General features: G+C 43.2%; 1 protein-coding gene across 1 annotated transcript; it reads left to right on the top strand.

Moving 5' to 3' along the window:
• The first annotated feature begins 545 nt into the window (after positions 1-545).
• LOC135545799 (nuclear factor NF-kappa-B p105 subunit-like) lies at positions 546-27,654 on the top strand. Its single transcript, XM_064973690.1, has 24 exons — positions 546-854; positions 1,449-1,489; positions 1,771-1,846; positions 3,160-3,206; positions 3,358-3,456; positions 9,495-9,643; positions 15,592-15,755; positions 17,295-17,453; positions 18,297-18,401; positions 19,510-19,601; positions 19,702-19,840; positions 20,003-20,128; positions 20,328-20,426; positions 20,522-20,689; positions 20,829-20,970; positions 21,173-21,287; positions 21,422-21,623; positions 21,701-21,870; positions 22,087-22,189; positions 22,332-22,462; positions 22,698-22,767; positions 22,898-23,064; positions 25,917-26,055; positions 26,176-27,654. Exons 2-24 carry the CDS (start codon positions 1,454-1,456, stop codon positions 26,253-26,255), a joined length of 2,778 nt encoding a protein of 925 aa, XP_064829762.1. The 5' UTR covers positions 546-854; positions 1,449-1,453; the 3' UTR covers positions 26,256-27,654.
• Positions 27,655-27,936: the final 282 nt, after the last annotated feature.

Below are 27,936 nucleotides of genomic sequence, written 5' to 3'. Positions count from 1 at the left end.
ATTTTTTTTTTTTTACTGTAATATACAGTAAATGTATTTTTCCAATCTTGTAGCTGGCATAGTATGGGCCTTGTTTAGTTTATAAAGATACCATTTTGTTGAGGATAGATCAAACACATGTAGTTATTTCACACTTTAAACACAATTCTAAACTCTCTTTAATGAAATACAAAGAAAAACGAAGAAAAACATTAAGCTCACTTAAGAGTTCGCTGTGAAACTGTGTGTGTACTGTGTTTGTATGTCATGACTGTAAACACATCTTGCTTTCACAATTTAACATTTGTTAAACAGCACACACGCTAGGCTACTGCAGCTTCTGCCGCCATACTCTACCCGGAATATCAAAGAAAGTTTTGATAAAGCGAGAAATGTTATAATTTTGATTATGGAAGATTAAATACGTGTGCTTCAAACAGTTTGCTTGGAATGATTTGTAGCTATCGTCTCCATCTGTGCATGAAAGTGCATCCTACTCAGTTTCAGAAAACACGTGATACCCTAAAGTGTTGTGTATTCGCGCATCAAAAAATTCAGGAGTAAAGTCAAACGCAGATGGCTTAGCTGCGATTTGCGAGTGTCGGCTCACTTGACCGCAGTGGAATTTCTAGTGGGGAAGTCAAGTGTCTGAACAACTGTATAAGTCGATGTCCTTTGTTAGCTAGTACTGACATATTTAGTTGTGTGTAATATGAACAATTTACCATAGATACTGTCCATGTTTGATTAGGTCAAATGAGTTCAGGTCGCAAGCATGGCGCAATAATGTGCAAAACTCGACTCAACTGATTGGATTGGGACTGCCATTGCCTTGGACTTTCATGTTGATGTAGGAATCACATTTGTGACCGAAGGTAAGCATTGGCTACAATGTTTCAATTAAATGAGTAACTAAGTTAAAAAGTATATTGATAGTTAGCTTAGCTACCGTTAGCTGGTATAACTTTGCTACCAAGTCAGTTAGGTAGCTAGCCTTGTCCACTTCCTCTTTATTAGCCAGTTAGCATGTATGCTAGCCAACTAAAATAGTATAATCGACTAGCATGTTTGCTAGCCACAATCAAACAATGAAGTAGTTAGCTAGTTAGCTAAGTAAAGCCAATAAAGCCAGTTTGCTCTTCTTTATTTAGTCATTATGGGGCTATTGGAAAATGTACTTAAATTAGCTAAAGCAACACCCTCTCTTATCTTGACACTTGTTTTAGTTAGCTATTAAACCTGAACTGGCTAGTTAGCTAAGTGGTTTATGCACAGAGCATTACCAGTAGCAAATCCAAATGTAACGATAACTGTTTAATCAGGCCACATTTGAGATTGGGTCAGATGCAGGAAATCAATGATATCTTTAATTCCGGTAAGTAATTTGATATAACTGTATGTAATATCCATATGGGCACTATTGCTTTATAAGCCATTACTTTTCTCAAGGTCTTTGTCTTCTCTCTCAGACACAATGGCAGAAGAGGAGCCTTATCTACCTCACCAACCGGTAAGCTAGGTGTTTCATGTCCACGCAATGTCGACACTGAATCTCTGTATTTGTCATATATGCATTGTAGGCTTTATCTTTTGTCACTGAGTTTTAAGAAGAAATCGATTTCCCTATAAACATAGCACATCAGAACAACAGCCCATATTAAAGGAGAGGTTAACACGGTGGCTAAAGATGTCTCATCTGACATAGGTTTGCCAGTGTCTCTTTCATAGATATTAGTCATACATTTCTACATTTGTCATTGAAATTAGATTCTCTCTTATCTTTTCTTGTAGTACAACTTTGACATAGATCCACTATGGGATCCCCTGAATTTCCCTCCCATGTCACACTCCAACTCACTCCGGACAGGTAAGAAGTCATGACCCCCTTTCTAAACCCATTATGAGCTATATTGATTACCTGCACCCATCTGTCCCCTTCAGATATGCCCCATGTTTAGGCCTTTATACCCAAATAGAGATGAAATGGGCCTAACTAAAGATGTAATTTAATGAAAGCCTAAAATTGGAGAGTACTTTCACTGTAGAGAGTAAGCTCTTCCTTGCCACCTCTGTTCTTTTATGGAAAAAGTTGTTTTTCTGAACTCAGTTTCATGATGTCATGATATTGCAGAGTTGTAATGTAGACATAAAGTGTACTTCTCCTTCTCTGTGCTTTCACTTCTCCTTTGGTCTCAAGAGGGCTGTTTTAAAACCAAGGTTTAAGTGAGACTAGTAGTGGATGTTTATGCAAGAGTGGTTGTGGGAATGGGCAAATAAGGTTCAAGGTATTGCTGCTGTCTGCCTTTTTGAACTGCCCAGACATATGAAGCTGCAAAAGACGATCAACTGTGAACAGCAAGATCTCTACAGTTGTTTTTGTGTTCAAAGCGACATTGAGATTGTTGTTTGTAATGAAAAGAGCTATATAAAATACATCTATTTTATTACTACGTTCTTGGGGGATATCCATCTCTGTACCCAGAACTGGCATATTCAAGAGCAGTCTAGATGAATGGACATACCCTATAAGCTACTTCATTAATCGTACAAGTATGGATTAAGACATCTTGTGACAGTGCAATGCTCCATTCTTAGAGCTGAAGGAAAATGTAACATCTGGATGAAGGTTGTCTGTTCTATAGAGATCTGAAGCCGAACATCATTTGGCAGATGAGGTTCTTGATTGAGGTTATGTCAGTGGGAGGATGTGGCTTAGGCAGCGGGCCCTACATTAGGCAGGAAGGGGAAGAAGCTCGCTCAGCTAAGTTGTTTGAGGAGGAAGATGTTCTGAGACAGAGAGCAGAAGATGTTTTGTTGACACGGACGATAGCCCTGGCCCCCATTCCTAAAAGGTTCACACCCTTTGTCAGTGTTGCTTCTTATCTGACTTTAAATACATCCTCTACCACAGCACCTGGGGAAAAGTAATATGCTTGTTTAGTAGAGGGAAGGTCCTGGAGAGCAAGGCGACTGGCTGTGCAGGATTTTGTTCCAGCGCCACTCTAACACCTGATTCCGCTAGTCAATGTCCTCACTGGCAGCTCATTAGTTCACAAAATCGGCTTTGTTAGAGCAGGGCTGGAACAAAAGCCTGTATGCACACCCAGTACAGAAGCTCTCCAGGAGGAGGGTTGGCCAGTCCTGCTGTAAAACTAACGTAAACCATTGTTTATTTGTTAGTTACAACAGATGGGCCCAACCTCCAAATCATTGAACAGCCTAAACAGGTAACCCTTTTCGTCATTGTGCTCCTTCTTTCAGTTACACCACAGGCTACGTAAACAAGCTAGATTCCAAAATCGAATTTAATCACATTTCAAAGTGGTATTGAAAAGTGTTCAGTTGAGTGTCATTAAAGGTATTCTATGTCTATTCTAGCGGGGCTTCAGGTTTCGTTATGGCTGTGAGGGACCTTCTCACGGCGGGCTACCAGGGGCCTCTAGTGAGAAGAACAGAAAGTCCTATCCCAATATCAGGGTAAGATCCACCAACATGTCCTTCCTTATGTCATAATTTCCTTCCTTTCTTCCTTCATGCTTTCCATCCTTCTTTCTTTCCTTAGTTATTTGCCTTCTCCCTCCTTTACTTTCTTCGTTCTGTTCTCTTATTGCCTGCTGTCTGTCCTTCACTCCTTCCTTCCATCCTTTATTATCATGTTTTTTACCCCTTTTTCTCCCAAATTTCATGGTATCCAATTGGTAGTTAGTCTTTTTCCATTGCTGCAACTCCCTTACAGACTCAGGAGAGGCTAAGGTCGAGAGCTGTGCGTCCTCCGAAACACAACCAGCCACACTGCTTCTTGACACAATGCTTGCTTAGCTCGCAATGCTTGCTTAGCCCACCAACGTATCGGAGGAAACACCGTCCACCTGGCGACCGTGTCAGCGTGCATTGCGCCTGGCCCGCCACAGGAGTTTCTAGACAACCCAACCGGCCAATTGCGCGCTGCCTCATGGGCTCCCGGTCACGGCTGGATGCGACACAGCCAGGGATCGAGCCAGGATCTGTAGTAACGTAGCTAGCACTGCGATGTAGTTCCTGCGCCACTCGAGAGGCCCCCTTCCTTTGATCCTCCAACTGAACAAGCAGAAGTAGGAATTCTGCTTGCGATTCCTAGGAATTTATGTGTTTGAGATTTAATAGTTTTTTTCATGCATAAACGGAAAAAGTTATGATAAGTTCCGCTTGTATTTCAAACTAACATTTACAGGCCCACCCTGACAGAAATCCATTCATGGCATGCAAATATATCCAGTCTCACTCACACACCACAAATATGAATTTATCTTAGACAATTTGAACTATGTTCAGAATAAACTCTGGGAAATCCCCTCTTCTCGTGTCTCCACATATTTTCTTCAAGTAGTAGGAGTAGGTGTTGTCACTTTCTCCAACCTCTCATTTGCATAGAGTGCTTTTAAAAAAATAGATTTGAACCTTTGTGACAGTAACACTCAAACTCCTAACTGAGCCTGTCACTCAGCCAGTCAGCCAGCCAGTCAAGACCTTACGATTCAGTAATTTAGTCATTAAGTCGTTATGAATGAACTAGCTGCACAGGCTAAGAGCCAATAACCCTGAGAGCACATTTTTGAAAATGAGGTGTTTGAAAACAGGTATATAAATCTGACCTGCCATTTACTTTGTTTCAAGCCTTTTGGGATTTTCCTCCTGTGTCATAGGGGTAATTACTAGGAACTGTTGAGTGGCGTCTCCGACAGGAAACAGTATTTTCAGCTCGCCCCCACGATCTCAGACAGACTCAGACATGAAACGACTGTCTCAGAGCGAAGAAAGTATTGTCTCTCAAACCTGTTCTAGAGGTTGTGCAGGCACATGTAGCCCACTGCCTATGTTGTGCATCTGTACAAAGAAGACACACAGTGCATTGATATATGAGTTCTGTTTCTGTGCCACATACATGCTCCCCTATGTATTTATATGGACGGTGAAGCTAAAGCTTAATATGACTCTATACTCTAGCCTTTGGGATTGAGATCAAATGTTTCATATGCGGCGACAGTACAGAATGTCTGAGTTCTCCACAAGTCAGTGCTTGCATCCATCCCTGGAGGGGCAATTTAAATTGAATCTGATCTGCAAGACAAGGACAACAAAATAGCATTCTCACTGCATCCTCACTTTTCACCTTGTAAGATAACCCAAATAGGTAACCAAGGAGGAGTTATTTTCTTGTCCTTATATTCTAGAAAGCCGGATATGTATATGCTGTGGCTATAGACTGGGTTGAGAAAAAAATACATTTGAGCGCAAGAGCAGGCTAGAGATTGTTTTCTAGGTAGACAACTTCAAATGTGTTTTCAGTCTCACCCTCTGGCTATTGCACCTAACAACACAGGCTGTTTTTAGGAACTGGGTTGGTTTTGTATGTAGGCCAATTTTGTCTCGGGGAACCAGAAAGAGGCGAAGTGAAGGCCTAGTTCAGTGGCATTCGTCTACAGCAGGGTTTCCCAAACTCGGTCCTGCCCCCCCCGCCCCCCCCCCGGTACACGTTTTGTTTTTCTCCCTAGCACTACACCGTTGATTCAAATAACCAACTCCTCATCAAACTTTCATTATTTGAATCATCTCTGTAGTTGCTAAGGCAAAAGCCAAAATGTGCACCTGAGGGGTTGGGGTGAGGGGGCCCAGGACTGAGTTTGGAAACCCTGGTCTACAGTGTGGTATTAATTTTGACCAGGAAGCATGTGTAAGATTTTGAAGTGGTTAGATGGCATACCTTTACCTCCCCCTGTGTCCATTACATATGTTGATATCCATAAGCTCATAGCATACATAAGTCACTCCCAGTGTTAATCATTTATTTGATGTGTCATTGTTGCTGTATTGAATTAATGTTATCAGCCTTTGACAGATCAAGAATGTTGTTTACATTCTAGTGTTAGATCAAGACTATCTATGTCAGCTTCCTTTTAGTCAGAACAGAACTCTGAGACGTTGGTCTGTGTGTCATAGAAAGTGATTCAACTGCATGAAATACATATCTGATCACTGAAGAGAAATGCACATTCTCTTTTCTGTGAAGAATTGGTGACGGGTAAGCTGAGGGGTTCCCCGTGACGGGTAAACCGAGGAGTTTTGGATTGGCTGGGAATCTTTATTTGAACTTGACCTTTTACCGTTGTTTGAAAATAGATCTGGTGGCGTATGAAGAAGTGTGCAAAGACTGAGGTTCCCAACCTACCCTAACCCTGAGTGTCAACTTGAGCCATGTGGAACACTGTTTTCATCCATCCTTTCCTTCATGTTTTCATTTGGTCGATTCATCACTCAGATATTGTTTACCATTTGGACTGGCATTTTCAACCATTTTGAATGCTTGTTGCGTGTGATTGTATGCGTGTGTTTTGTTGATGCAAGAGAGACTAATTTTCCCCGTAGAGAAAGTGTCTGAATAACCACATGATACACACAACTCAGTGACCATCACACTGCAGCTCCTAACTGAGCCTCACTCAGCCAGCCATTACATTTCAGTAATTTAGTCATTAAGTCGTTATGAATTAACTAGATGCACAGGCTAAGAGCCAATAACCCTGAGAGTACATTTTAGATTTTTCTAAATTGTATTTCCTTACACAAAAAAACACACTACCATGCTATGTAAACAGGCGAGCGCATAGCAGTCTGGCTATAACCCAAATAGGTAACCAAGGGAGGAGTTCTAGTCCTTATATTCTAGATAACCTTATATGTACTCTACATTTCAAAAGTTTGGGGTGACTTAGAAATGTCCTATAATGATCAATTAGCCTTTTAAACACCAGTCTCAGCGTTAACAGTAACGAGGCGACTCTGGGATGCTGGCCTTCTAGGCAGAGTTGCAAAGAAAAAGCCATATCTCAGACTGGCCAATAAAAAGAAGATTAAGATGGGCAAAAAAAAACACAGACACTGGACTGATGAACTAAGCCTAGAAGGCCAGCATCCCAGAGTTGCCTCTTCACTGTTGATGTTGAGACTGGTGTTTTACGGGTACTATTTAATGAAGCTGTCAGTTTCCCAAACTAGACACTCTAATGTGCTTGTCCTCTTGCTCAGTTGTGCACTGGGGCCTCCCACTCCTCTTTCTTTTCTGATTAGAGCTAGTTTGCGCTGTTCTGTGAAGTGAGTAGGACACAGCATTGTACGAGATCTTCAGTTTCTTGGCAATTTCTTGCATGGAATAGCCTTAATTTCTCAGAACAAGAATAAACTGACTAGTTTCAGAAGAAAGTCCATAACCACAAATGGTTGTGCTCCAGATACTCAACAAGTCTGAAGAAGGCCAGTTTTATTGATTCTTTAATCAGAACAACAGTTTTCAGTTGTGCTAACATAATTGCAAAAGGGTTTTCTAATGATCAATTAGCCTTTTAAAATGATAAACTTGGATTAGCTATTGGAAAACAAGATTGATGGTTGCTAATAATGGGCCTATGTAGATATTCCATTAAAAAAATCTGCCGTTTCCAGCTACAATAGTCATTTACAACACTAACAATGTCTACACTGTATTTCTGATCAATTTGATGTTATTTTAATGGACAAAAAAATTGTTTTTCTTTTAAAAAACAAGGACATTTCTAAGTGACCACAAACTTTTGAACAGTAGTATATGCTGTGGTTAGGGACAGGGTTGAGGAAAGAGACATTTGAGTTCAAGTGCAGACTAGAGACTTTTCTACATAGGCCTAGGCAAATTCTAAATGTGTTCTTCAGGTTCACCCGCTGGCTACTGCGTCTAACAACACGTGCTGTTTCTAGGAACTGGGTTGGTTTTGTATGTAGGCTAATTTTGTCTCGGGGAACCAGAAAGAGGCGAAGTGAAGGCCAAGTTCAGTGACATTCGTCTACGGCAGGGTTCTCCCAACAGGTAGAGCTACCAGTAGTTCACAGCCCACCTACGAGTAGCTCGCAAATCAATTCTGAAATACATGCATTTTTTTCACATGTTCCATCGCAAAATGTCAAACAAAGCTCACGCTATCATTGGCTACTATCCAATCAAAGCCACATTGACATTATCCCACCCCTGGTTAGCCACGGTTAGTGTGAAATTTGGCTTTTTAAACCATCTGCCAATTAATTTCAGCAGTATTGCCCCCCTCTGTCTGTTTGGTTGCGCGTTTGTCTACCAATCTGTATGTAGCCAGTTAGCGACGATAATGATAACCGTCTTGTGGGTAGACAAGACTTTCCCCAAAAACATTCTCAATTAAATGTTAATCCAGGATTATTTCTATCAATTGGGTGCGGATTGTTTTGCTAACTCTGTCATGACATGTGCTTCAGCAGTAACTGAAAAAAACTGAAAAAAATCACAAACCACGAAAATAAAATCTTAAAACAGAATTTGGGAAAATACAAAATAGATTTTTATGGGACCTTTTGTGCCAAGTAATGCTTATTAACCAATTTGCTGAGGGGTTTTCCATGACGGGTATGCCGAGGCGTTTTGGATTGGGTGTAGAGGTCGACCGATTAATCTGAATGACCGATTAATTAAGGCCGATTTCAAGTTTTCATAACAATCAGAAATCGGTATTTTTGGGCGCCGATTTAAAAATATATATTTTTTATACCTTTTATTTAACTTGGCAAGTCAGTTAAGAACACATTCTTATTTTCAATGACGGCCTAGGAACGGTGGGTTAACTGCCTCGTTCAGTTGTATGCCTGAGCATACAAGTATCTAAGTATCTGACTCAGCGGTGGTAGGCAAAAGCAGGCGTGTAAACATTAATTCAAACAGCACTATTGTGCGTTTTGCCAGCTGTTCTTGGTTGTGCGTCAAGCATTGCGCTGTTTATGACTTCGTCTATCAACTCCCGAGATGAGGCTGGTGTAACCGAAGTGAAATGGCCAGCTAGTTAGCGCGCGCTAATAGCGTTTCAAACGTCACTCGCTCTGAGCCTGTGGTTGTTTCCCTTGCTCTGCATGGGTAACGCTGCTTCGATGGTGGCTGTTGTCGTTGTGTTGCTGGTTCGAGCCCAGGGAGGAGAGGGACAGAAGCTATACTGTTACACTGGCAATACTAAAGTGCCTATAAGAACATCCAATAGTCAAAGGTTAATGAAATACAAATGGTATAGAAGGAAAATAGTCTTATAATTACAATAATAACGACAACCTAAAACTTCTTACCTGGGAATATTGAAGACTCTTGTTAAAAGGAACTGAAAACAAGACCTTTCACTGTTGTTTAATAAAAAATAACTCTGGTCACTTATTTAAAAAGTGTGCGAAGACAGGTTCCCAACCTACCCTAACCCTGAGTGTCAACTTGAGCCATGTGGAACACTGTTTTCATCCATCCTTTCTTTCCTTCATGTTTTAATTTGGTCGATTCATCACTCAGATATTGTTTACCATTTGGACTGGCATATTCAACTGTTTTTTTCAATGCTTGTATGTATGTATGTATGAATGAGTGAGTGAGTCACTATCAGTCTGACTCCCGGGGCTGTAGTTCTAATATCTGGTCTAAAAAGTGTTTGTCTCCCTCTTTGCAGATCTTTAACTATCAGGGGTTGGCACGTGTGGTGGTACAGCTGGTGACCAACTCTAAAGATGCCCACCTCCATGCCCACAGTCTGGTGGGCAAGCAGTGTGACAAGGGCATCTGCATCGCAGACCTACAGCCAAAAGACTCCAGCATCAGGTGTTTGTTTCCACCATTCTCTCTCTAGCTGACACACACACCAGCTAGCTTACTTGTGCATTCAACAGGTTTTAATATGCTTACTTATTGACAACATTGCAGACATGTCAGGACTTTTTATAAGATGATTATCGGCCCTTCCTTTGAGATGTAGTGATGAGATTTCTGACTTAGGGTTTCCCCATCTAACCTGAACGTACATTGTTGTGGTGTTATATCTTGCATGTTTACGTAGCCCTTCCCATTAACAGCCTGTATCACCCTGTATATAGGTTGAAATTAGAGGTCGACCGATTAATCGGAATGGCCGATTAATTGGGGCCGATTTCAAGTTTTCATAACAATCAGAAATCTGTATTTTTGGACACCGATTTTTGACGATTTAAAAAATATATTTTTAAATTTTTTAACACCTTTATTTAATCTTTATTTAACTAGGCAAGTCAGTTAAGAACACATTCTTATTTTCAATGACGGCCTAGGAACGGTGGGTAGGAACTGCCTCGTTCAGGGGCAGAACGACAGATTTTCACCTTGTCAGCTTGGTGGATACAATCTTACAGTTAACTAGTCCAACGCAATAACGACCTGCCTCTCTTGTTGCACTCCACAAGGAGACTGCCTGTTACGTGAATGCAGTAAGCCAAGGTTAGTTGCTAGCTAGCATTAAACTTATCTGTAAAAAACAATCAATCAATCATAATCACTAGTTAACTACACATGGTTGATGATATTACTAGATATTATCTAGCGTGTCCAGCGTGGCATATAATCTGACTGAGCATACAAGTATCTAAGTATCTGACTCAGCGGTGGTAGGCAAAAGCAGGTGCGTAAACATTCATTCAAACAGCACTTTCGGGCGTTTTGCCAGCAGCTCTTCGTTGTGGGTCGTCAGGCATTGCGCTGTTTATGACTTCAAGCCTATCAACTCCCGAGATGAGGCTGGTGTAACCGAAGTGAAATGGCCAGCTAGTTAGCGTGCGCTAATAGCGTTTCAAACGTCACTCTCTCTGAGCCTGTGGTTGTTTCCCTTGCTCTGCACGGGTAACGCTGCTTCGAGGGTTGCTGTTGACGTTGTTCCTGGTTCGAGCACACGGAGGAGCGAGGAGAGGGAAGGAAGCTATACTGTTACACTGGCAATACTAAAGTGCCTATAAGAACATCCAATAGTCAAAGGATAATGAAATACAAATGGTATAGAAGGAAATTTGTCCTATAATTACAATAATAACGACAACCTAAAACTTCTTACCTGGGAATATTGAAGACTCATGTTAAAAGGAACCACCAGCTTTCATATGTTCTCATGTTCTGAGCAAGGAACTTAAACATTAGCTTTCTTACATAGCACATATTGCACTTTTACTTTCTTCTCCAACACTTTGTTTTTGCATTATTTAAACCAAATTGAACATGTTTCATTATTTATTTGAGGCTAAATTGAATTTAATGATGTATTATATTAAGTTAAAATAAGTGTTCATTCAGTATTGTTGTAATTGTCATTTCAAATAAAATACAAATTAAAAATTGGCCGATTTAATCGGTTTCGGCTTTTTAGGTCCTCCAATAATCGGTATCGGTATTGAAAAATCATAATCGGTCGACCTCTATTTGAAATGGCAGATTTTGTCATTGGTAAGCGCCTAAATTAGAATGCAGTGGCTGTACAGTAACATGCTATACATGATGTCAGAGCTTTTGACTGGCAGTCGTTATAAACTTGAACACCGCGCGTGACAAGAAGATGCCCCCGTCCCTCCCGCAAATTGGGCAACTTTTGCACATTTGTTGTCTGACTGAGGGAAATGCTTTAAATCAAGAAAAGTCATGCCATTTACAGTATCACGGTTTATAATGATATTTCATCCACATTTAGAAAGATTACATGCGTTATAGCCTGGGTTGTCCTGAAGAGAACGAGCCTATGTTTGTCTTGTCCTTTCTATGCTCACCAAAGTTGCAATGTTCTTGAAATGTCCAGAGATGCAACCTCTTTCATCATCACCCAATGCCTGGGCTTACCTCCGCTGTACCCGCACCCCACCATACCTCTGTCTGCGCATTATGCCCTGAATATATTCTACCACGCCCAGAAATCTGCCCCTTTTATTCTCTGTCCCCACCGCTCTAGGCGACCAGGTTTGATAGCCTTTAGCCGCACCCTCATACTACTCCTCCTCTGTTCCGCGGGTGATGTGGAGGTAAACCCAGGCCCTGCATGTCCCCAGGCACCCTCATTTGTTGACTTCTGTGATCGAAAAAGCCTTGGTTTCATGCATGTCAACATCAGAAGCCTCCTTCCTAAGTTTGTTTTACTCACTGCTTTAGCACACTGCTAACCCTGATGTCCTTGCCGTGTCTGAATCCTGGCTCAGGAAGGCCACCAAAAATTCTGAGATTTCCATACCCAACTATAACATTTTTCGTCAAGATAGAACTGCCAAGGGGGGAGGAGTTGCAGTCTACTGCAGAGAGAGCCTGCAAAGTAATGTCATACTTTCCAGGTCCATACCCAAACAGATCGCCCCCCATCTAGCTTCAGAGTTTGTTCTGTTAGGTGACCTAAACTGGGATATGCTTAACACCCCGGCAGTCCTACAATCTAAGCTAGATGCCATCAATCTCACACAAATCATCAAGGAACCCACCAGATACAACCCTAAATCTCTAAACAAGGGCACCCTCATAGACGTCATCCTGACCAACTGGCCCTCCAAATACACCTCCGCCGTCTTCAACCAGGATCTCAGCGATCACTGCCTCATTGCCTGTATCCGCTACGGAGCCGTAGTCAAACGACCATCCCTCATCAATGTCAAAAGCTCCCTAAAACACTTCTGTGAGCAGGCCTTTCTAATCGACCTGGCCCGGGTATCCTGGAAGGACATTGACCTCATCCCGTCAGTTGAGGATGCCTGGTTATTCTTAAAATTAACTTCCTCACCATTTTAGATAAGCACGCTCCGTTCAAAAAATGCAGAACTAAGAACAGATATAGCCCTTGGTTCACTCCAGACCTGGCTGCCCTCACCCAGCACAAAAACATCCTGTGGCGGACTGCAATAGCATCGAATAGTCCCCGTGATATGCAACTGTTCAGGGGAGTCAGGAACCAATACACTCAGTCAGTCAGGAAAGCTAAGGCCAGTTTCTTCAGGCAGAAATTTGCATCCTGTAGCCCCAACTCCAAAAAGTTCTGGGACACTGTGAAGTCCATGGAGAACAAGAGCACCTCCTCCCAGCTGCCCACTGCACTGAGGCTAGGTAACACGGTCACCACTGATAAATCCATGATTATCGAAAACTTCAACAAGCATTTCTCAACGGCTGGCCATGCCTTCCGCCTGGCTACTCCAACCTCGGCCAACAGATCCGCCTCCCCCCGCAGCTACTCGCCCAAGCCTCTCCAGGTTCTCCTTTACCCAAATCCAGATAGCAGATGTTCTGAAAGAACTGCAAAACCTGGACCCGTACAAATCAGCTGGGCTTGACAATCTGGACCCTCTATTTCTGAAACTATCCGCCGCCATTGTCGCAACCCCTATTACCAGCCTGTTCAACCTCTCTTTCATATCGTCTGAGATCCCCAAGGATTGGAAAGCTGCCGCAGTCATCCCCCTCTTCAAAGGGGGAGACACCCTGGACCCAAACTGTTACAGACCTATATCCATCCTGCCCTGCCTATCTAAGGTCTTCGAAAGCCAAGACAACAAACAGGTCACTGACCATCTCGAATCACACCGTACCTTCTCCGCTGTGCAATCGGGTTTCCGAGCCGGTCATGGGTGCACCTCAGCCACGCTCAAGGTACTAAAAGATATCATAACGGCCATCGATAAAAGACAGTACTGTGCAGCCGTCTTCATCAACCTTGCCAAGGCTTTCGACTCTGTCAATCACCATATTCTTATCGGCAGACTCAGTAGCCTTGGTTTCTCTGATGACTGCCTTGCCTGGTTCACCAACTACTTTGCAGACAGAGTGCAGTGTGTCAAATCGGAGGGCATGCTGTCCGGTCCTCTATGGGGGTGCCACAGGGTTCAATTCTCGGGCCGACTCTTTTCTCTGTATATATCAATGATGTTGCTCTTGCTGCAGGCAATTCCCTGATCCACCTCTACGCAGACGACACCATTCTATATACTTCCGGCCCGTCATTGGACACTGTGCTATCTCACCTCCAAACAAGCTTCAATGCCATACAACACTCCTTCCGTGGCCTCCAACTGCTCTTAAACGCTAGTAAAACCAAATGTATGCTTTTCAACCGTTCGCTACCTGCACGCCTGACTAGTATCACCACCCTGGATGGTTCCGACCTAGAATATGTGGACATCTATAAGTACCTAGGTGTCTGGCTTGACTGTAAACTCTCCTTCCAGACTCATATCAAACATCTCCAATCGAAAATCAAATCCAGAATCGGCTTTCTATTCCGCAACAAAGCCTCCTTCACTCATGCCGCCAAACTTACCCTAGTAAAACTGACTATCCTACCGATCCTCGACTTCGGCGACGTCATCTACAAAATAGCTTCCGACACTCTACTCAGCAAACTGGATGCAGTTTATCACAGTGCCATCCGTTTTGTCACTAAAGCACCTTATACCACCCACCACTGCGACTTGTATGCTCTAGTCGGCTGGCCCTCACTCCATATTCGTCGCAAGACCCACTGGTTCCAGGTCATCTACAAGTCCATGCTAGGTAAAGCCCCGCCTTATCTCAGTTCACTGGTCACGGTGGCAACACCCACCCGTAGCACGCGCTCCAGCAGGTGTATCTCACTGATCATCCCTAAAGCCAACACCTCATTTGGCCGCCTTTCGTTCCAGTTTTCTGCTGCCTGTGACTGGAACCAATTGCAGAAATCGCTGAAGTTGGAGACTTTTATCTCCCTCACCAACTTCAAACATCTGCTATCTGAGCAGCTAACCGATCGCTGCAGCTGTACATAGTCTTATCGGTAAATAGCCCATCCAATTATACCTACCTCATCCCCATACTGTTTATTTATTTTGCACACCAGTATCTCTACCTGTACATGACCATCTGATCATTTATCACTCCAGTGTTAATCTGCAAAATTGTAATTATTTGCCTACCTCCTCATGCTTTTGCACACAATGTATATAGACCCTTTTTTTCTACTGTGTTATTGACTTGTTTATTGTTTACTCCATGTGTAACTCTGTGTTGTCTGTTCACACTGCTATGCTTTATCTTGGCCAGGTCGCAGTTGCAAATGAGAACTTGTTCTCAACTAGCCTACCTGGTTAAATAAAGGTGAAAAAAAAATAATAAATAAATAAATTAACATGCCTTTTGAAAGCCTAACACTGTAAGATCCTATTTTATAATTTAGCTAGCCATGTTGGCAATATAATATGCTTTCAAATGATGGCCACCTGACCCAAATTGTGATTTTTATAATGGAATGTTTTTGGATTGCGTAAACAACAACAGTAATTTTGTGATGGTGGGGACACGACTGTGTTCCAAATAAAAAACTACAAGTGTGCTCGCTTCAGTTCCTCAATGGCAAAGCTTGGAGAGCAAAAAAATAAAGGAAAAAAGCACCTTATAGTTGAAGGCTCTTTCCTTGTGCACAGTTTAGAGACACCAGTTAGCCCCCTCAAATCCTTGTAATCATTGACAAATGCTGTGAAAAGTACAGTAAATGTAAAATGCACATTGAATCCAAACATTACACTGTTGATTTTGTCTTGTTAGGTGAACTGTTGTGTCCTCACCTTTGGTCTAATATTTTCCCCATAATCTCCAAATTGTTCTCTTTCAATTGCTTCCATGGTCATGAATATGCTTTTTCATAGTTCTTCTATTAGAAACATTTCAATTTGGTGGTATCCATATAGGCCTATTTCCACAAGCGTACAGGGTTAAAAACTTACCATATATAAATCAATATCTCCATGTGACAGTTTCCCCAACTTGGGCATCCTCCATGTGACCAAGAAGAACGTGAGTAAGACACTGGAGGACCGTATGTCTGAGGCCTACAGGATGGGCTACAACTCCGGTATCGTCATCCATCCCGAGATGGATGACTTCCAGGGAGAGTTCCGCATCCCCCGAGAGCTCACTGGTCAGTCACCTTTAAGACGATGGACTGAATGACTATATTTCTGCAGAGCACAAAGAATATTTTTGGTTTTGCATACAGTGCTTTCAGAAAGTATTCACACCCCCTGACTTTTTACACATTTAGTTGTGTGACAGCCTGAATATAAAATTCATTCGATTGTGATTTTTGTGTCACTGATCCACACCCTATAATGTCATTGGAATTGTGATTTTAGAAATGTTTACACATTAATTCAAAATGAAAAGCTGTAATGTCTTGAGTTAAAAGTATATAACCTCTTTGTTATGGCAAGCCTAAAATAGTTGCTTAACAAATCACATAATAAGTTGCATGGACTCTGTGTGCAACATTTTTTTTGTGACTACCCCATCTCTGTACCCCACACATATCATTATCTGTAAGGTCCCTCAGTCGAGTAGTGAATTTGAAGCACAGATTCAACCACAAAGACCAGGGAAGTTATCACAAAGATGGACATTGGTAAAATAATAATAAATTAAATAAATTAAAAAGCTGACACTGAATATCCCTTTGCGCATGGTGAAGCTGTTAATTAGGCTTTGGATGGTGTATCAATACATCTCGTCACTACAAAGATACAGGCTCCCTTCCTAACTCAGTTGCTGGAGAGCAAGGAAACCGTTCAGGGATTTCACTGAGGCCAAAGGTGACTTTAAAACAGTTACAGGCTGTGATAGAAAACTGAGGATGGATCATTGTAGTTACTCCAAAATACTAACCTAAATGACAGTGAAAAGAAGTAAGCCTATACAGAATAAAACAAATATTCCAAAACATGCATCCTGTTTGCAACAAGGCACTAAAGTAATACTGTAAAAAATGTGGCAAAGGAATTCAACTTTTTGTCCTGAATACAAAGTGTTATATTTTGGGCAAATCCAACACAACACATCAATGAATACCACTCTTCATATTTCCAAACATGGTGGTGGCTGCATGATGTTATGGGTATGCTTGTCATCGGCAAGGACTGGGGAGTTTTTCACTAACCTAAAACACAAAGCCAAATCTACAGTTACTTACTAAGACGACATTGAATGTTCCTGAGTGGCCAAGTTACAGTTTTGACTTATCTGCTTGAAAATCAATGGCAATACCTGAAGATGTCTGTCTAGCAATGATCAACAAACAACTTGACAGAGCTTGAAGAATTTTTAAAATAATAATGGGCAAATGTTGCACAATCCAGGTGTGGAAAGCTTTTTGAGACTTACCCAGAAAGACTCTCTGCTGTAATCACTTTCAAAGGGGTTTCTAACCTGTATTGACCCAGTGGTGTGAATACTTATCTAATCAAGATATCTTAGTGTCTTATTTTTTATTTGTTTAAAAAATAAATAAATCCTTCCACTTTGACATTACAGAGTATTTTGTGTACATTGTTGGCATCCATTTCAACCCTACTTTGTAACAAAAAAATGTAGAAAAAGTCAAGGGGTGTTTATACTTACTGAAGGAACTGTATGTGAACTTATGTGTTGCCTGCTTCATTCAACCTTTGAGTGTGTGTGTGTTCAGATCACCAGAGAAATCTGATCAGCAGCGCAGCGTCCTACCAGGCTAAAGAGATGGACTTGAGCGTGGTGCGCCTCATGTTCACAGCCTTCCTCCCAGACAGTGACGGGGGCTTCTCCCGTAGACTGGACCCCGTCATATCAGACCCCATCTTCGACAGCAGTAAGTCACTAACAGCCACAGCCACTCGGCCGTTTGTGCTGCGCTTTCCAGTGCACTCTGACCCCAACAGAACAATGACTAGCTAGCTAACTAGCTAGCCATGACCCAATAAGAAGTCTCTGTTGTCCACCGTTGTTTATTCTTTACATTACCAGTGAAGGGTGGTCTATTACCCTTCTCTAAGTCCATCTTATGACAAAGGTCCCTCACCTCACCATAGAAACACACCATACCAGGCTACATGCAACCCAGTAGCTATAAGACCAAGTGCCTCAGCTTAATGAAACCCCGGGAGGGACTGAAATGAATAGACAAATGAATAGAACCGCTCTCGTGCCTTTATGCAGTGTATCACTGAATTCACGTTTTTATTCAGAGTTATACAGCTGTATTGAAATTAAACCATATCTGTGTGCCCTGGTTTCATTTGCGTAGCTCTGTGCGTTTATCTTCCTCTACATCACATTTGTCACTCTGCTTCCTCTCCAAGGCTGAAACTAGGCATCCACTTTTCATTTCATGATGCCAGCCCTTTACTGCGTGAAAGCATCCACACAGTTTGTGGATGTCACGTCCTTTCTTCTTTACATTTGGGGTGTCTGGGGTTTCTTGAAATTAGAAAAGATTTTGAAGAGAAACAAACAAAATGGTGGTTTGAAATTTGATAACAAAGGGCAATTTCAAGGATTTGCAGGCCATCAAATAGGGATGATGCACCACAAAGAATACCTTTTCTTTGTTACATATTAGCTGTCAATAAATAAATGTTATTCTGCTTGCACGAAACAGAAGATCTGAGTTGACCCTTTTGACCATCTCTCTATTCCCTTGTCCTGTCTGCAGAAGCTCCAAATGCATCTAACCTGAAGATAGTGCGGATGGACCGAACAGCTGGCTGTGTGACGGGAGGAGAGGAGGTCTACCTGCTCTGTGACAAGGTTCAGAAAGGTATACTAGTTCCTTTTTCACACTCCACAGCCGAGTCAACCTTGAGCTGAGCTGTACTGCGCTGGCATGGTTACGCATCCACCATAGTTACTGGAAAGGAAAATATCCGAGCCGGTACCATTTGGGTCATCACGATAGTGTGAAACCGGTGTAAGATGCAGGCGCCATGGTTGTACCATCTATTCTCCGAAGTGTGATTTATCAAGACAACTTTATCATGAAGATCTAACTGTCAACGTGTTGTCTGAAGCGTTATCTAGCTGGCTCTTAAAATCAACCCGGTACATGTCTCTGTGACATCATCATTTATCACACTGTACTACTCATGAAGGAAGTCCTCCGGCCTGCTTTTCCAACCTCAGGGAATTCCCCATCTGTTATGCAAATGTGGTAAGAGGAAGAGAGTTGTAGTGGCCTATTGTCCTTCTCGCTATGTTTTCCTTTTTAAAAATCTGCATTGGTCGGTTGGCAGAACGTCAACAACCCTGGAATGAAAGATCCTCTCTTGGGACAGATGTTCAAGTCTCTGTTGGGCTCTGCTGTTTGACTTCCAAACAAAGAGCCTCATCTCCAGTCTCCAGTAATTCTACCTCACTGAGACTCAATCAGTGATCTCCTATTCCTGACCTACAGGCTTTTCTTCCAGCCCAGCACTAACACACTTGATTCAAACAATCCATACTGAAGACCACGATTTTCAATGATTCTTTGAAATAGGTGTATTAGTGTTGGGTTGGAACAGATGCCTGCGCACACAGTAGCTTTCCTAAGACCGGAGTTTCCTTGTCGAGGAAGTGTACAGTGCAGTCAAAACATTTCTCTGAGATATTCAAATACTCCTGTCTGGAGATGTGGGGCACCATTTCCTGGTTTCCTTGGAAAGATGTTGACATTTCCTTTTTGTTCCATGACCGATGACACGTGAAAGATACCTTGCAACACTTGAAGGCTTTATGCACATACTTGTTGGTTTGGATAATGAAGAAGTGTTTTTTTTTTTCTAGTGAACTTGTATTATCCTCCAATATCTTTCACATCGGCAGTTTATTACTTTACTCCTAGTTTGAAGGTGGAGTTGTGACAGTGTATCTTCCCTCTGTCGCGACAGATGACATCCAGGTGCGCTTCTATGAGGATGACGAGACAGGGCTGACATGGGAGGCCTTTGGGGACTTCTCCCCCACCGATGTCCACCGACAGGTCAGTGACACAGAAGTTGCCGATGAAGTCCATTTCCTCCCCTGTAACAGTACTATAACCTAACCATGAGTAAAATCTCCACCCTCTTCTCCCTCCACAGTTTGCCATTGTTTTCAAGACCCCCAAATACAGAGACCTGAACCTCCAGAAACCCACCTCGGTGTTTGTGCAGCTGAAGCGTAAATCGGACAATGAGACGAGCGAGCCCAAGCCCTTCACCTACCATCCGCAGATCATAGGTGAGCCGGTCTGAAACACCCCCAGACCACTTTCTGGAGACCCCTTGTGCATGCTGGCCAACCAGTGTAACCCACTGTAGTTTGTGCCATTCTTCAAATTGAACATAACCCATTATTCTGTCAAGTCAATATGCTCGTCTTGCCCCTGGTCTTTATCCTCAGATAAGGAAGAAGTGCAGAGGAAGAGACAGAAGACCCTGCCTAACTTCCAGGACTACAGCGGCCACGGTGGAGCAGGGGGCCTGTACCGGGGACCAGGGGGGGGTCCCGCTACAGGTGGAGGAGGAGGTACAACGAACATGTTTCTTATGTCATAAATTTTTACAAAAATGAATAAATGTATTAAAATGTGATTTAAGGTGAACGAGACAAGCCATGTCAACTTCAAATGGGTAATGTCTCATAAAAGTCCTAAACACAAGATGAATTACCATTTCAAAAGCTTTGTCTATTTAGGCTAACATAACAACTTTTGATTATATTTTAGGTTTCTTCCAGGGCTATTCCACCTATAATAATTATGGCACCAGCTACAACTCTGGCTTTTCCCCTGGCATGAGTGGTGGCGGGGCAGGAATTAAACATGGTGAGTGTGTCTGTCTGTTTTCCAGGGTTTAGAGATCAATTCTGTTTCAGTTCAGGATATGAATGAAGCTCAACCCATGTTCCCTATCAACACAGCTCCACAAGGCAGAGCGGAGGACAGTGGTGATGACAGTGACATGGATGATGACCCGGCCTCAGGGGCAGTGGTGGGGGTACGAGCCAAGTCAGAGGATGCCTCTGCTGGGGAGACGAGTGAGGAGAGCGGGGCCGGTGTGGAGCTCGGACCAGGGGACAGGACTGGAGGTGAGGTCAACCGAGACATTTGTAAAGTGATTAGCCGGAGTGAGTCAGTGCCTCAGGGTGCAGACCACTGCAGGGTGTGTGTTGGAAGCCAGGGTGTTGTGTATCCAGTCAATGACAGTGTTTTTATATTTGTGTACAGAGTGTGTGCTGGTGGCCAGGCTGGTGGATGTGGCTGAGAGGCAGGCTGAAGCCCTCTTCCAGTACGCCGTCACTGGTGACGTCAGCTACCTGCTGGCTCCACAGCGCCAGCTCATGTCTGCTCAGGACCAGAACGGTGACACGTACGTCCCGTCACCCATCACTTCAGACCTACTTTTAATGGAAATATAACCGTCCCTGCCTTTTTCAAACTTTTCTATCTGCATTCATTTGCCTCCATTTTGTGTCCATCTGCATTGATGCCAATAGGATATATAGCCCTGAAATGTGGCATAATTTCTCCAGTAGCACAAGCCAATCTGTGCCTGTCCTCTGTTTCTCCAGTGGTCTCCATCTGGGGGTGATCCACAGCCAGACAGACGCAGTCAGGAGTCTAGCCCAGGTCCTCTCTGCCCTGCCTGGAGAGGAGGTCCTTAACATGAGAAACAACCTCTACCAGGTAACAAACACACACGGACAAGAATTTGTTCTTAACTGACTTGCCTAATTAAATAAAGGTCAAATAAATAAATAGAATTCTGTAGTGATCTGAGGTAGTAAAATCAGAACCCTGTATTTATCCCTCTATACCAGACTCCTTTGCACATAGCGGTGATAACACAGCAGAAGGCGGCAGCTGAGGCCCTCTTATTGGCTGGGGCTGATGTCACTCTGTGTGATCGCCACGGAAACACAGCTCTCCACCTGGCCGCCCAGCAGAAGGAGGGAGGTATGGTGGGATTTCTACTGAGACACAGAGAGATAGTGGAACTAGTGGACCTCCCCAACACAGCAGGTACCACACACACTGACACACAGACACAGTACATTGTGAAGAGTCCACTGGAGTATGACATTGATTTTATCCTCCAGGACTGTGCTCCCTCCACCTGGCTGTGCTTGCCAACAGCCTGTGTTCCCTCAGGGACCTCCTGGTGAATGGGGGCAGTGTGGAGGTCCAGGAGAGGAGCTGCGGCCGCACGGCGCTCCATCTGGCCACTGAGCTGGACAACGTCTCCCTGGCAGGCTGCCTGCTACTGGAGGTATATATTGTAGAAGCCTTGCTTACATCCATACCTACCACCCTGCATCTTTCTGCTGGCATCTTGAGACTAAGCAGAGTTGGGGCTGGTCAATACCTGGATGGGAGACCTAGAGTATGTTCAGTATAGTCAAACTAACACAACCCAAGTAGCCCTGTCCTTGTGATGGTCGTGGGCGTAAGATGTGTGTGTTGACAGTGTTCTCTTTCTCCCTAGGGGAATGCTGATGTGGACTGCTGCACCTACAACGGTTCCAGCCCTCTCCATACAGCCACAGGGCGGGGCTCTGTCAAGCTGACCGCTCTCCTCATGGCTGCAGGTGGGACTACCTTCAAACTGTCCCCTTTGTGCAAATGTCTCAATTTGATGACCGTCTTGATGTTTGCTCTGTAACTGCCCCTTTTTATAATATAGTCCTAGCTCAAAGACAGAAAGGACTTTATCAATCTTTTCTTGTCTAGGTGCCGATCCTCACAAAGAAAACTTTGAGCCCCTGTTCTTCAGAGAGCATGACTGCTGTGTGGATGAGGAAGAGGAGGACGAAGGCTACATCCCAGGGACAACTCCTCTCAACATGGCTGCCACTCCTGAGGTGGGTTCCGTGTGTTTGTCATTAACCTCAATGTTCTTCTATGGTCACATGTCACTCAGGTGACTAATATTGCTACAGTCCTTTCTCACACTTACGTTTTTTTACTATGAAAGTAATTTTATGACTGTTTGAAACTACTGATGTGTGAATTCAAGAGTTGAAAGCATTTTTGAGAATTGACCTTTGATCAACTGGAACGTTCGCTAAATATTCTCTCTCTTCCTTGTGCTTCTAGGTGTTGGAAATCTTGAATGGAAAAGAGTACAAGCCCGAGACCAACGCCTTCGTCTTCGTCCCCCCTCAAGGTTGGCTCACGCACTTCAGTTTAAACAAGCCCCTTCATTGTAATCTCTACAGCTTAAGCCATGGGGTTCTCCTGCTGTCTCATCTTGGTTCTTGTCCATTGTGGAGTACAACAATGTCATATTTCTGTAGGTGACATGCAGAGCCTGGGCTCAGACACAAAGCGGGCACTATGCCAGGCTCTGGAGTGCCCGGAGGATGGCTGGGAGATGCTGGCACACATACTGGGCCTGGGCATCCTCAACAGTGCCTTCAGACTCAGCTCCTCCCCCGCAAGCACGCTGCTGGACAGCTACGAGGTACACACCCACTATCCCAACCTAAAGCAAAGACATGAGGGGGAAATATAGGGCTTGTGAGTCACACAGCCATTGTAAGATTGAAATTTCACTTTCATAGTCTGTCCTCTTTCTTGGTCAGATTTCTCCCACCTTAAATTAAAATCAGAACAGAAAGTGAATGAATATGTTCTCATGGAAACTTGGGGACTTTTTTCAACACTTTGATTGAATTTTGACTCAATTGCTGAATGATGACGTGCGTCAGGGCCCCCACCGAGCCAGGGGACGAGGTGATCTCGCTCTCCGAGGCTGACGTGATCTTTAATCCGGTCAACACTTATTCCAGCAGCTGGCAGGCATATTCATGGTCATGTCCTACCTCTCCTTGACCCCACCTTTATTCCCCACGTCTCAGGAGACCTCAATTCCATTCCACACTGCCCTCACCCACCTAAACAAGAGGAATACCTATGTGGAAATGCTTTTCATACACTACACTTCAGCATTCAACACCATAGTCCCATCTAAGCTCATCACCAAGCTTAGAACCCTGGGACTGAGCACCTTCCTCTGCAGCTGGATCCTGGACTTCCTTTTATTTTGATTTATTTCACCGTTATTTAAGCAGGTAGGCCAGTTGAGAACAAGTTCCCATTTACAACTGCGACCTGGCCAAGATAAAGCAAAGCAGTGCGACAAAAACAATAACACCGAGTTACACACAAACAAACATACAGTCAATAACACAATATAAAAGTCTATGCACAATGTGTGCAAATGTAGAAGAATAAAGAGGTAAGGCAATAAATTTAAATAATTACAATCTAGCATTAACTCTGGAGTGATGGATGTGCAGATGATGTGCAGGTAGAGATACTGGGGTGCAAAAGAGCAAGAGGGTAAGTAATAATATGGGGATGAGGTAGTTGGGTGTGCTATTTACAGATGGCCTGTGTACAGGTACAGTGATCGGTAAGCTGCTCTGACAGCTGATGCTTAGTTAGAGAGGGAGATATAAGACTCCAGCTTCAGTGATTTTTGCAGTTCGTTCCAGTCATTGGCAGCAGAGAACTGTAAGGAAAGGCAGCCAAAAGAAGACTTGGCTTTGGGGATGACCAGTGAAATATACCTGCTGGAGCGCGTGCTACGGGTGGGTGTTGCAATGGTGACCAGTGAGCTGAGATAAGATGGGGCTTTACCTAGCAGAGACTTATAGATGACCTGGAGCCAGTGGGTTTGGCCAACGAGAGCATACAGGTCACAGTGGTGGGTAGTAAATGGGGCTTTTGTGACAAAATGGATGGCACTGTGATAGGCTACATCCAGTTTGCTGAGTAGAGTGTTGGAGGCTATTTTGTAAATGACATCGCCGAAGTCGAGGATCGGTAGGATAGTCCGTTTTACGAGGGTATGCTTGGCAGCGTGAGTGAAGGATGCTTTGTTGCGAAATAGGAAGCCGATTCTAGATTTAATTTTGAATTGGCAATGCTTAATGTGAGTCTGGAAGGAGAGTTTACAGTCTAGCCAGACACCTAGGTATTTGTAATTGTCCACATATTCTAAGTCAGAACTGTCCAGAGTAGTGATGCTAGTCGGGAGGGTGCTGGCAGCAATTGGTTGAAGAGCATGCACTTAGTTTTACTAGCATTTTAAACCACCACCCTTGTGGGTGGTGAGGGTAGGCAACATCACCTCTGCCACACTGACCCTCAACATGGGGGCTCCACAGGGGTGGTGCTTAGTCCCCTCCTGTACTCCCTGTTCATCCACGACTGGGTGACCACGCACAACTCCAACTCTATCATCGAGTTTGCTGATGACACGACGGTGGTAGGTCTGATCACCGGCGACGATGAGACAGCTTTACAGGGAGGAGATCAGTGATCTGTGGGGCCGGGACAACAACCTCTCCCTCAACGTCAGTAAGACCAAGGAGCTGATCGGGGACTACAGGAAACTGGCTGTGAGCACCCCCCCATCCACATCGACAAGGCTGCAGTTGAGCCGGTCGAGAGCTTCAAGTTCCTCGGTGTCCAAATCTTTGAAAAATCTTTTGTATTTATTTAACCTTTTATTTAATTAGGCAAGTCAGTTAAGGACAAATTCTTACTTACAATGACGGCCTACCCCGGCCAAACCCTAACAACACTGGGCTAATTGTGCGCTGCCTTATGGGACTCTAAATCTCGGCCTGTTGTGATACAGCGGACAGCCCAGTACATCACTGGGACTCAGCTCCCTGCCCTACAGGACCTCGGTATCAGGCAGTGTGAAACGAAGGCCCAGAAAATCGTTAGAATCCAGCCACCCAAGCCATAATGTTCTCTCTGCTTCTGCACGGCAAGCGGTACCGGTGCATGAAGTCTGACACTAACAGGCTTCTGAACAGCTTCTATCCCCAAGCCATAAAACTGCTACATAGTTAAAAGTGGCTACATGGACTATCTGAGTTGACCCTTTTATTTTAATTTTTACACACTCACAGGACTCTACACACTCACATTCACGCACACTGACACACCAACACACGCACACTATCCATTTTCTCACACACACATTTATACTGCCTCTACACACTCACAATCATAACTTACACTGCTGTTAATCTGTCTGTCATATATCCTGATGCCTAGTCACCTTACCCCTATACATATCTACCTATATATATGTATTTCATTGGTGTTGGAACTGGCCCTGTATATACCATACTTACTTTCTTGCTCTCTATTTCTCGTTTGTTGTACTTTATTTTTTAGTACTACTGATATTGATTACTCCATTGTTGGGATAAGCTCTTGCAAGAAAGGCATGTAACTGTAGTTGTGCACGTGACAACTTGATATGTTACACTTCTATGCCACCGTCTGTAGGTGTCTGGAGGAAAGGTCAAGGACCTTTTGGAGGGACTCAGGACTGTAGGGAACTGCTCTGCTTTGACAGTACTGGAGAGGGCACTGCGTGAAACAGAACAGGCTCCACCAGCCCCCCAAAGCACCCCAAAACTCTTAGGTAAGCTCAAAAACAACAGCCATCATACCTTATGTGATTTCAATAGAATAATCTTGGATAAGAAGTCCCCTGCTCTTAATCCCCCTTATCGCTCTCTCTTTGTGTTGCTGGGTGTCTCAGACCGTGTGTGTGATCTGAAGCTGGACGGATGGGAGGACAGTGGAGTATGTGACAGTGGGGTGGAGCTCTCCACAGCGTGACTGCCAGATTGGTCCATCACATATCATGGCCCTGCCCATGACATATCATGGCCCTGCCCATGTCATGAAGCTTCTGCTTCCTAAAAGCAGGCTATAGACAATTTCCCTCTGAAAGGGATGAATCCTACAAGCACACCTCACACATATCATGCTAAATATCCTCACTTTTCTATTTGGCCCAGTAACATTTTGAAAGTGGTTTTGTATACGTAAATATAATATGCAGGTTATGTTTGGACAATGTTTGCATAATAAGTAATCTATTTGAAATGTGATGTTTGTATAAACATCATGAATGGGTTTTATTCGGGGGAAAAGGTGTTTCCAAGGTAACAGCATGTAGTATAAATCCTTGAAACTAATAATTTATGAAAGATTCATTGACAATTAGAAACAAAATATGATCTGATATTTTCTCCTCCCACTAGTTAATTTAGTCATAGTCAAACAAGCAGCCAATTCTAATAACAATTTTTTTGTATGGCCCTCCGGACTTTGCAAAGTCCATCTGGCCCCGGGGCAAAATGATTTCCAACACCTGATTTATAGGGCAGGGACCCCATACAGAATGGATTTTAACTGTAAACCGCTTTGGATTAATTATATGAAATTAAAATTGCCCCTATACAGCAGTAGTATGCTGCCAAAGGGATAGCTCATTGTTATTAATCTCCCACTCATAAAAAGTGATTCCGTACCTGTGGAAATGCTAAACATGGATAAAATGGTTTGTATTGGAACCAAGCAACCATTAACACCTCCCTCCTGCAATTTTTTTGTATTGTGTACAAAGTCAAATTGAATTTCCTATGGAAGTGGTGCTACCAGTCATTTATAAGTATACTGGATTATCCTCCACTATGCATGTCTGTTAGAGCACAATCCTCATCCTGGACTACAGTACAGAAACCACTTTTGGATATCCTTTAGTTAATTCCTGTGTAGACATGCTTTTCTCCATGTATCTGTATTGAGTTGGGGGGGGTAAACTCAGTTTTGGAAGCCATTTGTTTCTGGTTGTGTGTAATTTGCAGGTCCATTTTTTTAAAAATCACATGTGGAGTTCTGCGTGAAGATTTTGGAGAACGGTGCCTTATTTTCTTCCCAATTTTGTAATGAAGTATTCAGCGTCCCCATTGATATTTCATGTTATCAACAGCAGATTGAAAGACATTTGTTTCATACAAGTTTGAAGCCATTCCAACATCTTCCTGACAACACTGGCATTTTTAGACATAAAAATGTGTATCTGTCCCAAGCAAAAGTTTGGATTGGCACTGCATCACTGTGTGGGGCTTCAATATTTATACCTGTACCATGTGAAACAGCTTTGTACAGTCAATGTTTGCTTTTTAATGGGTTTTATTGTAATACTTTTTTAATAAAATTGTTAATGGTGTGCAATTTATGTCCCATATTTTAGTAGCTACATATTGGGTGAGGTTAATGTGATGTGGTTGGGACACAGGCCTGAAAAAACATATCCACACTTGTACAACACGGCAAGTATGTGTCTCTGGATAAAGTGTACTTAATGTAAATGTCAACCATTTCTGCTTCAAATGCAGGTATTCAGCATCCCAGGTGCATCACTACTGAAGTGGACTTGACCCGTCTTAGTCTGAAGATTTTCTTAAATTAAGGTATTGTAGTCTGGAAAATATATGGCTACTACATCGTA

Source organism: Oncorhynchus masou, chromosome 9 (assembly GCF_036934945.1).
Source record: "Oncorhynchus masou masou isolate Uvic2021 chromosome 9, UVic_Omas_1.1, whole genome shotgun sequence".
In the NCBI taxonomy this organism is placed as follows: domain Eukaryota; kingdom Metazoa; phylum Chordata; class Actinopteri; order Salmoniformes; family Salmonidae; genus Oncorhynchus; species Oncorhynchus masou.
Note: the sequence above shows the minus strand (reverse complement) of the source record. Positions and strands in the feature narration are given on the sequence as shown.

Coding starts and splice junctions, on each gene's coding strand:
- LOC135545799 (XM_064973690.1), top strand. CDS start 1,454: ATGGCAGAAGAGGAGCCTTATCTACCTCACCAACCG. Junction 17,454..18,296: donor AGACCCCATCTTCGACAGCA/GTAAGTCACTAA, acceptor TCCTGTCTGCAG/AAGCTCCAAATGCATCTAAC. Junction 20,129..20,327: donor CGCTACAGGTGGAGGAGGAG/GTACAACGAACA, acceptor ATTATATTTTAG/GTTTCTTCCAGGGCTATTCC.